The 13148-nt window shown below is 42.2% G+C and overlaps 1 protein-coding gene across 2 annotated transcripts in view; it reads right to left on the reverse strand.

The window, feature by feature from the left end:
* Positions 1 to 722: 722 nt before the first annotated feature.
* The window catches only part of mthfr (methylenetetrahydrofolate reductase (NAD(P)H)), a 28846-nt gene continuing 16420 nt past the window's right edge, over positions 723 to 13148 (reverse strand). For both annotated transcript variants that reach the window (XM_079273749.1, XM_079273750.1), the window contains exons 9-12: positions 9265 to 9447; positions 7038 to 7139; positions 6835 to 6954; positions 723 to 1748 (exon numbers count right to left, since the gene is read on the reverse strand). In XM_079273749.1, the coding sequence (XP_079129875.1) occupies positions 1530 to 1748; positions 6835 to 6954; positions 7038 to 7139; positions 9265 to 9447 (624 nt within the window). In that variant the 3' untranslated portion in view covers positions 723 to 1529. The remainder of the gene's footprint in view (positions 1749 to 6834; positions 6955 to 7037; positions 7140 to 9264; positions 9448 to 13148) is intronic.

Genomic DNA, 13148 nt, shown 5'->3' on the forward strand with positions numbered 1-13148 from the left:
CTTGTTGAATTGTCTTGTTCAGTTGTCTTTTGGCAAACTCCAGGCTTTTTTGTTTTTCTCTTTCTTAGAATAACCAGAACCATATCATCTCCATTTATTGATTTGCGACAGATGGTGCAAGTTGAAATGTTTGTAACTTGTGTTTGAAGGTCATTGAATCTGTTTTGCAGTTGTCCAAGCTCCTTTCTCCACCATTCCAACAATCCTTTGCTGCTGTCTGTGGTCAACTTTTCTCCGAAGTCATCTTCTTGAAAACATTACGCGTGGTGGACACGGGGACAGCAGGTTCTCTGGAGATGGACTTGGAGCCTTGAGATTGATCATGTTTGGCTTCATCTCCTCAGACAATCCTCTACTTTTTTCACTTCTCCATGCTCTGCGTGGTACACGCAGTGACACAAGACAGCAGAACTAAACTGGTTGACTGATTATTAGATTCCACAAGTAAGTTAAAGGTGAATCCCCTGCTTGAAACATCTAAAAAATATTTGGATTTCTGTGTAGAATAAGCTAGGACTGAGTGTTATTTTGAGCTTTTTTTGTAAACTAACAAAAAAGCATATACCAAAAGACGTTTTTATTTCACAATTTTCTTGAAGAAATGGTGTTATTTGAAAACAATGAAAATACATTTGGCTTATCAACACCGCCTCACACCATCTCTAGTTACTCAATGAGGGGATATCCCTGCCATGTGTGGTTGCTGCAGTGTCTTGTGCTGCCCCATGACCTGGCCTTTGTACCTCTGGTTATGGACTGGTGGGGCTTCACTCTGAATAATAAAGTCACTCTATGCAATACTCCACTTTCATTACATCGCTAAGTAACACACACTCACCAGGTTGTACAGTGTTGAAAACCTATTTAATGCTTTAGAGAGCAGGCAGAACAAATACATATGACTTGCATATAAAACATGTTAAGGCAGAGGGCAGATATGCAACCATGTCCCTGGTACAATAGTCATCAGTAGCTCACATCTGACGGTGTAACTCTTGCTTTCATAGCTTCAACATGAATTCACTCGTACACAACATCTCACGTCTCTATTGTACCTCTACATTTTGTTTATACCACAACAGTACACATCATTCAAAATCGAACTCAAATACAGCATTTGAATTATGAAAACAAAAACATTCAGTAAAAAACTCACAATTAATTTAAAGAAGGATATTTGTCTTATTGGTTGTTTTTCAGTGAGATCTGTCCATAAGGAAAGTTAAAAAGGTGACTGGGTCAACCCCAAAACCTGTATGAGCGCAGATGTATCTCATCAGTGCTGCAGAGGATGAAGCTACTGATCATGGAGGTCAAAGAGATGCAGTGTTTCTGTTATAACCTAGCCCCTAACCCAAACCCATTCACTCAAATGTTAAATTTATAAACTCTTTAAAAAATACCACGAGGTACACTTCTTACTCTATGCTATGCTCTGTATTGTAAGTAACAGATTTTTTAAAGCAATGCATAGAATATCAATAATTCCATAGTGTTCTTTCTGTCCCTAAACACTGATTTAAAAAATGTTATTCAGACTCTGTTCCGTCTTCAGGCTCTGGAGGTGCATCGAGCATCTTGAACATATCATCGATGACCTGCCACAGACAGCTCTCCAGAGGAAAGTCATTGTCCACCAGGTTGACCAGGAAGTAGTTGTCGTGGATATACTTGATGATCATGCGTGAAGGAGACTCATCTTCGTACAGCTTAGCCCACTGCTCGATCCACAAGGCGAAGGCCTCGTCCTGAGGGAAACATGGGGACAGGTTTGACGAAGGGGACATCTGGTAGGCCGGTCAGAGGACATCGACTAGACCTATAACTACTGGTGTCAAACACATCGTGCTTCTGATAACATTTTGTTCGGGCCAGTATTTTCATCAGTGTGAGCAGGGAACTCAACCTGGCCAGAATATCTCAAACCCTCCCATCAGTGATGATAGCTCAGAGGAGTCCTAAACTGAGTTAAACTGAGTGACATTTTATTAGGCCCGAGCAACAGACAACGTCGGGCCAGCGAAGGCCCTATTGAAATTCGAATGCATAGTACATCGGGCGCTGTTGAAGAAAACCATCATATAATGTAGGATTGAACTGAACACATTTGGTTCATAAAAACATTCTTAGGAAGAGATTAAGGCGCGCCAGACAAATTGTAATCTATCACTCCAATGTGTGTCCAAACATTTCCCGTACACGAATTGTGTGTTCTGCCAAAAGGTTATCTTGACCCAAACAAAGTCATGAGAGCATGACATGGTGACGAGGCCAGAGGTGCTCTGTTTGTGGTTCAACCCACTGGTTTGATTGGTGGAAACTGACTTAAAGGGGGGTGAATTTTGACGATAAAAGTAATCTGTGAAAAGTAATACGTTGGATTTGTTTGGATTTGCTGAACTCGTATGTTGGTGCGTGCTTAATAAAACACTTCCCGCTGGGTTGCAACTTAAATTCGCCGTCTCTTCTCGTCATTTTGCCACAACAGCTCATATTTGGGAGACTTGCCATCGGAATATAGCCATCGGATATAGGTTGCATATTTGTGTGTAAAAAAAAATGACTCTCTAGCGCCCCCTACCAGTTGGACCGGCGACGCCCTCGGCCAGTATGTCCGATTTACTTAAAATTCGACAAATGTCCAAATCCGCTAGATCAGGGATTCCCAAAGTGGGGTGCGCGAGCTGCCTCTAGGGGGTGCGCGAGAGGAAAAGTGTAATGGCGGTCTGATGGTGTAATAATATTAAATATTAAAAATAAATGTAATTTTAATTTAAAAACTGTCAGGTGGGACATCTGAAGCTATCAGTCGTAAAAGAGGAGAGGGACAGAGAGAGAGAGAGGAATCGGAGGCGAGGGGAACGGAGAGGTGCGTTATTGGGGAGAGACCGGGAGAAGAAATCGAGCCAGAGTCAGAGGAAGATGAGACGGCGCAGACTGGGAAAAAAAGAGGAAATATGATGAAAAGTATGTGTGTCTGGGCTTCACTTGGATTGGCAACGCAGATTGCCCAAAGCCACAGTGCGTGGTGTGCAGTGAGGTTCTGGCTAACAGTCTGAAGCTCTTATTTACGTCGCCACCTGAACACCAAGCATGCCAGTGCAAGTCAAAAGCCCCTTACATTCTTTATATCGAAATTGGAGGAGTTACAAAACAGCCAAAAACAACTGGAGTCTCATTCATGTGTTGGTCTATAAATGACGCACTACGGGCTTCATATCTGGTTACAGAATAGCGAGAAAGGGGCTACCGCACACAATCGCCGAAGACGTGAGCTTGCCAGCTGCCAGAGAGATGGTGGAATGTATGATTGGGGAGAAAGAAGCAAAAAAGTTGTGCATGATCCCGGTGTCCAACAACACTGTGTCGCCGCATCGATGCTTTGTCCGAAGACATCCTGGCTACATTAGTCGCTCATTAATTGTAAATTAAATGTGATAATCTGCCTCTGAGCCTGTGCGTGTGTGCTCGCATCCTGATTGCTCTTTAAAAGTGACGCCTTGTGTCACTGAAAGTTATTGAAACTTTGTTGCAGTGTTTCAGGGCGTTTTCACACCTTCAGTTCGTTTGCTTTGTTCTGATTCAGGAATTAATATGATACAATGTTGCAGTTGCCCCTTTGTTCGGTTTGTGTTCACACTGCAACATTTAACAGCGGACTAAATCTTGTAAACAAATGCCACGCGCGAGCAAACTGTTCACTCATTGGTCCGATTCTTATGCGGCTATGAAGGCTTAAAAGGCTCTGTTGCTTCTTTTTTTTATTTTTTTTATTAAGGGGGGGGGGGGGGGGGTGCGCGAACCCGGTCGGGATGTAGAAGGGGGTGCGCGGCCTAAAAAGTTTGGGAACCGCTGCGCTAGATCGTCAAAAAAGCCTCTCAGACCCCTAAGCTCCGCCTACATACATTTTCCGCGATTTAGAATTTTGTGAAAAACACATTTTTGCGAACTGCTTCTACACGCTTGGTCCAATTGCTACCAACTTAGCTGTAGATCACTAATGCATCTAGGCCATTTGATATCAAACACCTTTTGATATCTTTTTGCGTTTACAAGATATTGACCAATAAACTTATTTGGGTCGTGGCTTACATATCAATACACATAACTTCTCAACCACTTGTCCTAAAATCACCAAATTTACAGCATATATGCACATCGCATGCAGTAACATACCCTGACATTTCCATTCCATTCAACCACTCTGGGGCGCTACAATAAACCCCCGATATTGTGCTGTTTTGTCACTTTTCAGCTTTCAGCCTTCGTACTTTAACAAACTCCTCCTAGAGAATTTATGCGATCAACTTCAAATTTGGTCAGGATGCTCTTAAGACCTTTGTGATGAAAAGTTATCAAAGTCGTGTGTTTTCATCGAAGAACCTTGACGTGGTGTGGCAGCCATTTTGCCTCATTCGCCATGAAGAAGTTGAATCTGTTCGGGCTGTTTTCCTTTTACAAAGCAAGAATGATGGTCTGGAGAAATGGGGATTGTGTGGTGATTTCTTTAGCCTGTTAACAGTTAACATATTGTTCAAAGTTAAAAGGTTTGAAGCTGTAGTTTGAAGCCAAGTGCTTTGTATTTATTTATATTTATAGTATACTTTAAACAGTTAATATATTGTTCAATTTGAAGAAAAAAGTATCGGTTCAGGCACCGTTTAGTCACCGGTATCGTTTTAAAAGTATCGTTTTAGCACCGGTATCGGAAAAAACCCAAACGATACCCAACCCTACTCCCAGAAGGCCCAGGTATAAAATGCACAGCCCGCCACTGATGTGTTGGTACTGGTTTCTCTGGATTGTGAAGTAGAAAACTCCCCCTGGGCTTACTTCAGGCACGCTCGCGCCGAGCCAAGGATGTAGTCAAAATGTCTTTATTAGCTCAGGACAGTGGTGGCAAACATTTCAGGTTCTGGCCCATATATACAGAAAAACATAAGGAGTCACTGGCCAAACAACAGTGAATGTAGTTTTCAACCAGTTTCACTGAAAGGAAATCTGTGTTTGTCGACCAGAAAACCCCATGTGACAGAAAATTAATTTTCCATCAACATATCTGCAGCACCACTAAACTGTTTGACATTACAGTTTATTGGTGTGCCCACATATTACAAAAAGTAGATCTGGATCTGCTGCTTTTGCATGACCTAAGTTCCTACTTTAAATACTAGATGTTATGTGTAGATCTGTAATTTAGTAAAATTAAAACAGCCAGAAATCGCCAAATATTGGTTTCTGTTCAGGTTCTTAAAAGATTACGACACAAATGTAACTAAGATGTAAATCTGTCTAGTATTAGGATATGACAAACAGAAATGGTAAGAAATTAGTTTCTGTGCCAGACATTGTTTCACAAAATTTTGTCAACATGCAGTGTTTTAACTAGGATGTGCAATGTGCGGTGCTCAGGCCATATTCTAGTTTATTTAAAAAAAAAAGGATCTGCGTAATTTGGTCCCCCAGGTTTAGGGCGTATCAGAGAGAAGCTCTGAGGAAGACCCAGTGTGGGTCAAAGCTGTCGCCGTTCTCCTGCAGTACGTTTTAACTACCGTAGATAAACTAACAGACTAAATTATAAGTGAACTAATAACTTAACTAATAAGGCATTTAAACTACATCCTTGGCTCGTTGTGAGTTTGCCTGAAGATGTCCATAATCTACAACTATTCCTTTAAGTCAGTGTGGTTCCACTCATTACAAAAAAGGCACACCTTCATCATTAGGATGGACACATAACATTAGAGCGATGATGGTACTTCTACGAATGATTATTTTAATAATCGATGAATCGGGTGATTCTTTTTTCGATTAATCGGATAAAAAACAAAAAAGCATTCATTTCCAACCCTTTATTCAAAAACAGAACTGATCTTCAGAAAGTGCACAAACAGGTTGCTCCTTGAACATCCCTGAGCTGTTAAAGTAATAATTAAAAAACAAATGGACTAACACAAAAAACATACACGTGCACAAAAATATGTATATTTTTGTTTAAGGGACCTGAGCTGTCAGAAATAATTTATAAAAAATAAAGAACAATACAAATCAGAAAACTTAACAGGATTTGTTTGAACGTCAGAACTTGTTCTCTACACTACACTCACAAACTGAATCATCACCGTGGTGCTCCCGTGCCATATTATGTCGCTTTTGCATATCTTGCAATGAACACACTTTTTCAATTTATTAAGTGTGAAATGCTCCCACACCTTGGACGACTTAGGTCGTACTGATTTCTCTGCCTCCGCCATGTTTCAGAACAACGTTACGGGTCCGATGCTCTTTCCTCTGTTGTAAATTGTTTGATCGCATGTTTACTTTTATTGTGAAGAGCATGAAAACGGAAGTGATTTTACTGTAAAGAGACAGGAAGTAGCATGATACGTGCTTATTCACGGCAACAATGATAACGATAAGTGAAAACCTAACGTATATGTCGGGTGCAAGAGTGCGGTCTGTTCACTGTAACAGTTGTTAAACTGCAGTTTTCAGGAAGTAAAGTGTTCCGTTCAAAACCAGACGTGTCTTGGTCGTCATTAGAAGCTCCACTTCACAACAACCTGCGCTGTGCTCCGCTCTTTTTTTTCCTCAAACATCTCTGCGACTTATTGAGTGGCGTAATAATCGCGCGACACAACGAATCGAAAATGAAATTTGATAATCGATAATGAAAACTATTTTAATAATCGCTTATTATCGATTTTATCGATTCGTTGTTGCAGCCCTAGGTACTTCCATCAACAGTAGAGAAAACAACCACCTCTTTTCCCTGCAAAAAGCTGCAGAACATTCCTGAATCCCTGTACGTCAGCAGGACAATCACCGTCTTACCTTCCAATACATGAAGCTGTCTGGGTCCACTACAGTCGGCTGAACTATCTCCCTCCCGGGGAAGATCCCCCACGTCACTGCGTTGGGCTGCATGTCGGGGGCGTTGGTCAGGTTTCGGCCCTGCACAAACACATCCATTGGGACATATCAATAACACAAACTCGCACACACACACAATGATGATGCTTTCTGGTCACACTTACGTGCACATTAACGATGTGGTAGTTGACACGGGGCTCATACATCTTTAGTACTTTGAGGAGAGCGGTCACATTTTCACTGGAGGTGAAGAACTCCAGATAGGCCTGTTGGATTTCAAACAAGACAGCATATCAACATAGATATTAGGGGTGGGGAAAAAAAATCGATGCAGCATAGTATCGCGATATTTTGCGTGGCGATATTGCATCGATACACGGACGGCAAGTATCGATCTTTTATTATATAAACTATTAAAAAAAAGTATTTCTTTTTTTTTTTTTGAAAAATCAAATCAATTACTTTTCAGTCCACTAGATCAGGGATTCCCAAAGTGGGGTGCGCGAGCTGCCTCTAGGGGGTGCGCGAGAGGAAAAGTGTAATGGCGGTCTGATGGTGTAATAATATTAAATATGAAAACAAAATGTAATTTGAATTTAAAAACTGTCAGGTGGGACATCTGAAGCTATCAGTCGTAAAAGAGGAGACGGACAGAGAGAGAGAGAGGAATCGGAGGCGAGGGGAACGGAGAGGTGCGTTGGGGAGAGACCGGGAGAAGAAATCGAGCCAGAGTCAGAGGAAGATGAGACGGAGGAGACCGAAAAGGAGGAAGGGATAGCACAGACAAATCGGGAGCACATCGGCCCATCGCGGAGTCAAGGTGAAAAAAGAGGAAACGAGGGTGAGCATCAGACTGGGAAAAAAGAGGAAATATGATGAAAAGTATCTGTGTCTGGGCTTCACTTGGATTGGCAACGCAGATTCCCCAAAGCCACAGTGCGTGGTGTGCAGTGAGGTTCTGGCTAACAGTCTGAAGCTCTTATTTACGTCGCCACCTGAACACCAAGCATGCCAGTGCAAGTCAAAAGCCCCTTACATTGTTTATATCGAAATTGGAGGAGTTACAAAACAGCCAAAAACAACTGGAGTCTCATTCATGTGTTGGGTCTATAAATGACGCACTACGGGCTTCATATCTGGTTACAGAATAGCGAGAAAGGGGCTACCGCACACAATCGCCGAAGACGTGAGCTTGCCAGCTGCCAGAGAGATGGTGGAATGTATGATTGGGGAGAAAGAAGCAAAAAAGTTGTGCATGATCCCGGTGTCCAACAACACTGTGTCGCGCCGCATCGATGCTTTGTCCGAAGACATCCTGGCTACATTAGTCGCTCATTAATTGTAAATTAAATGTGATAATCTGCCTCTGAGCCTGTGCGTGTGTGCTCGCCATCCGTATTGCTCTTTAAAAGTGACGCCTTGTGTCACTGAAAGTTATTGAAACTTTGTTGCAGTGTTTCAGGGCGTTTTCACAGCTTCAGTTCGTTTGCTTTGTTGCAGTTGCGCCTTTGTTCGGTTCGTGTTCACACTGCAACATTTAACAGCGGACTAAATCTTGTAAACAAATGCCACGCACGAGCAAACTGTTCTCTCATTGGTCCGATTCTTATGCGGCTATGAAGGCTTAAAAGGCTCTGTTGCTTCTTTTTTAATTTTTTTTTATTAAGGGGGGCGGGGGTGCGCGAACCCGGTCGGGATGTATGTAGAAGGGGGTGCGCGGCCTAAAAAGTTTGGGAACCGCTGCACTAGATGGTGCTGAGTTGTTTTCTGGTGAGGTCAGCAAAGGTCCCGGGTCAGCGTGATTGGTAGGAAGTTGGTCAAAACAAAGAGAGACATCTGGCCAGAGCTGTCTCTCTGCCCTCTATGTCTACGCATCGCGAGTTATACTGAGTTATATAACTCTAATATCCTACTTGTATTAGTTGTAGTTCATATACTGAGTCCACACGTTTGCATTTCGTTCAGTTGGACTATGTAGTCATACAAACAGTTCAGTTTGTCAGGTTCATGCAACATTTATGACATTGTTGGTCAGTCTGTCTGCTTGACAATCATATTTTGCTGCAATAAAAATGATTGAAGTGAGATGAACAGACTTTACAGAACAGACAAAACTTTATCTTATTCGATAAAACATGTTGACACAGTTTTCCTTTGGGGACATAATTTGAAGTTGAAAAAAGTAACAAATCGCAATATAGGCCTATGTTATCGCAATACTCACAATATCGCGATAATATCGCAGTATCGTGATAATATCGTATCGTGACCTAAGTATCGTGATAATATCGTATCGCGGGATCTCTGGTGATTCCCACCCCTAATAGATATGCCCCCCCCCCCCCCCCCACTCCATCCAGAAGGAACAAACAATGCCGAAAGTGCTCCTACCTTCTGGAAGACGTAGCCTCCTGCAGGCCCCCAGCCTGTGATGGGGTCTGCGGAGGGTTTGCCGTTGATGTTGGGCTGCGAGTTGATGGTGAGGACTCCTCGTCTGTTCACCTTCTCCAGCTCGTCCTTTAGCAGGTTGGTCTCTGGGGCCAGAGGCTCATCATTCCATGGCAAACACATGACCTAGCAGCAGTGCAAACCTTAGCCTGTGATCAACATGGTGTCCTGTCTCATTTAAAGACAGCTGATGCTACACAACTATGGGATGACATTTGGGAAACACTGCTCTCTTTCGGAGAGTCAGATGTTCAGCAGCACATCAGTCTCATGTGTACAGAGCTGGGCTCAGGACATGGTTAGCCTAGCTCAGCATCAAGACTGGAAGCAGAGGGAAACAGCTAGCCTTTGTCTGTCCAAAGTTGAAAAACAAACACCTACAAACACATTTAAAGCTCTTTGATTAACATGTGTAGACAGACAGAAATGTAAAAAGTATTTGTAGTAATAGGAGGGAGTTACGTGCCAAAACTATTTCTCAATGAACAGCAGTCAGTGCAGAGACTGCTGTATCCGGCAACCTGGGCTGTAGCTGGAGACACTGAACACAAGCAGTGGTGTATAAAGTACCCAAAAGCCATACTTGTGTAAAAGTAAAGATACCTCACTGGAAAATGACTCCAGTAAAAGTGAAAGTCACCTATTAGAATACTACTTGCGTAAAAGTCTTAAAGTATCTGATATTTACTGTACTTAAGTTTCAAAAGTAATTTTCTGATAGTATTGAAGTATTGAAAGTAAAAGTACAAGTAAATGATGTTAATAAAAAAGCAAAGGGTCAGAATTATGAAGTTTATTCTTTTAAGTGCTGTGGCCACCATGACCAAGGACAAGGAGTTATGTTGAAAATAATTGGGTTGGCTGTGATCCATTCAGGAGCAACAATGTTCAACATAATATATTGTACACAAGTATACTTTTGCATCTACTATGAACTTATCATAATTCTCCGAAAAGGCTGGCTCAGGTTTATAGTTAGGGCTGGCTCAGGTTTATAGTTGGGGCTGGTTCAGGTTTATAGTTAGGACTGGCTCAGGTTTATAGTTAGGGCTGGCTCAGGTTTATAGTTGGGGCTGGCTCAGGTTTATAGTTGGGGCTGGTTCAGGTTTATAGTTGGGGCTGGTTCAGGTTTATAGTTGGGGCTGGCTCAGGTTTATAGTTGGGACTGGCTCAGGTTTATAGTTGGCACTGGTTCAGGTTTATAGTTGGGGCTGGCTCAGGTTTATAGTTAGAGTTGGCTCAGGTTTATAGTTAGAGTTGGCTCAGGTTTATAGTTGGGGCTGGCTCAGGTTTATAGTTGGGGCTGGCTCAGGTTTATAGTTGGGGCTGGCTCAGGTTTATAGTTGGGGCTGGTTTAAGTTTATAGTTGGGGCTGGCTCAGGTTTATAGTTGGGGCTGGCTCAGGTTTATAGTTGGGGCTGGCTCAGGTTTATAGTTGGGGCTGGCTCAGGTTTATAGTTGGGGCTGGCTCAGGTTTATAGTTGGGGCTGGCTCAGGTTTATAGTTGGGGGTGGCTCAGGTTTATAGTTGGGGCTGGCTCAGGTTTATAGTTGGGACTGGTTCAGGTTTATAGTTGGGGCTGGCTCAGGTTTATAGTTAGAGTTGGCTCAGGTTTATAGTTGGGGCTGGCTCAGGTTTATAGTTGGGGCTGGTTCAGGTTTATAGTTGGGGCTGGCTCAGGTTTATAGTTGGGGGTTTAAGTTTATAGTTGGGGCTGGCTCAGGTTTATAGTTGGGGCTGGCTCAGGTTTATAGTTGGGGCTGGCTCAGGTTTATAGTTGGGGCTGGTTCAGGTTTATAGTTGGGGCTGGTTCAGGTTTATAGTTGGGGCTGGTTCAGGTTTATAGTTGGGGCTGGTTCAGGTTTATAGTTGGGGCTGGCTCAGGTTTATAGTTGGGGCTGGTTCAGGTTTATAGTTGGGGCTGGCTCAGGTTTATAGTTGGGGCTGGCTCAGGTTTATAGTTGGGGCTGGTTCAGGTTTATAGTTGGGGCTGGTTCAGGTTTATAGTTGGGGCTGGTTCAGGTTTATAGTTTGGGCTGGCTCAGGTTTGCCTTGGATCAGCCCCTTGATAAGCTGCTTTAGGCCTAGACTGTCAGGGGACTTCCTAGGATACACTGAGCTCCTCTCTCTTCTTCTCTCCCTCCTTCTGTATAAATTCATGTCCCATTGCAGTTTTTCTCGATTGCTAAGACACATTTCTTGAAACGGTCACCCGTTCTCTCAAAACTGTAAACACAAAACCTCATCTTCAAGCACGATTTACAAAACCTCTGAATCTTCTTGCAAAATGAAACTTTCGCCTCAAAACAGTTTTACCTGTGCTCAAAATCAAAACACTGCTCTCAAATCATAAACAAAGTGATCAAAATAATATACACTGTCAAGCAGTCAGTAAACAATACACCAATAAATAGAAAACACATTGTTCAAAACATATAGTTCTCAGGGAGAAGTAGATTTTTAATCTCAAAACAAATTTCATATGAACGAAAACATGTTCTATTACAGTCGCTCAAAATTTATCAGAAATTACTACTGTGCTTTGCTCTTTGCAATTTCTTTTGTTCTTCCTCCTCCTTGTACCCCTATTTTTACAGTACTGTACCCTGCATCTCACAAACGTGTCCTTTGTCTCTGTGATTCTGTAATTCTTGTTCTTTGTTGATATGAACCTGCAACCAGTCAAAATCTATTGAGCAGTCAGTGCTGTTACAAATAGAAAGCATGATGTCCTCTCACATTGTTTCTTCTATCCATTCTCAGACTTTCTCCTTCCCACCTTCAACCACCTGTTTGCTCTCTAAACTGGCTAATATTGGTTGTGTCACATCAGTTGATACAAGTGAAATCAATTTTGAGTGATTGTGTTTAATCAATGACATGTGTTCTCTATTTGTATTTGATTGTTGCCACTTGTGTTTACCAGTGTGGATGACATGTGCATTAGAGTGCAGAATGTGTTTTGAGACTGAGAATGTGTTTAGAGTTTTGCTGCAAAGTCTAAGTGAGATCTGCAAATTGTGTTTTGCCATGTGAAATAGTTTAAGGTATTGACAACAGACTGCACAATTAGCTAAATGAGTTCAGGCAACTGAGAACTTTGTTCAGCCAATGGGTTTTAGTGTTTTAGCAATTGAGAAAAACTGTAATGCTCATTTGCTTCTTCCTCAGATTATTTGTGCTGTTGCTCCTCGCAGGTTTCCATGGATCGTGGTTTTATCTGGACCGTGGTCTTGCCTCCTGCCACGGCCCAGCTGACTCCCACTGCTCATATCACTATTAGTAGTAGTCACATTACTGTTACCAATACCATTACTGTTTTTATTATCAATATTATTGTACTATATCCACCACTGCTGTTATTATTAGTAATTGTAATGTTTCCATCATTATTATACTTACTACTCTCTTTATATGACTAATTCATGTCATAATCATTGAATGTGTTGTAACTCTGTTATGTTGTTCATTCTGTACACATGACATCTATCACACTTCTGTCCATCCTGATAGAGGGATCCCTCCTCTGTTGCTCTCTCTAAGGTTTCTTCCTCTTTTCTCCCCATTGAAGGTTTTTTTTGGGAGAGTTCTTCCTGTTCAAATGTGAGGGTCCTGGGACAGAGGATGTCGTATGTGTACAGATTGTAAAGCCCTCTGAGGCAAATTTGTGATTTTGGGCTCTACAAAATGAATTGAATTGAAAGTTTGTTTCTTCACTTTTCTGCTCCTGTTCTCTGGTTACAATCATCATGGAGGAACTTAAACTGGTGCTGTGGACGGATACTGTGGGGCTCTCCAGCTCCTTCAGGGTTATCTGTGGTCTCTTT

The sequence above is a fragment of the Melanostigma gelatinosum genome (genome assembly GCF_949748355.1).
Source record: "Melanostigma gelatinosum genome assembly, chromosome: 8".
NCBI classification, from domain to species: domain Eukaryota; kingdom Metazoa; phylum Chordata; class Actinopteri; order Perciformes; family Zoarcidae; genus Melanostigma; species Melanostigma gelatinosum.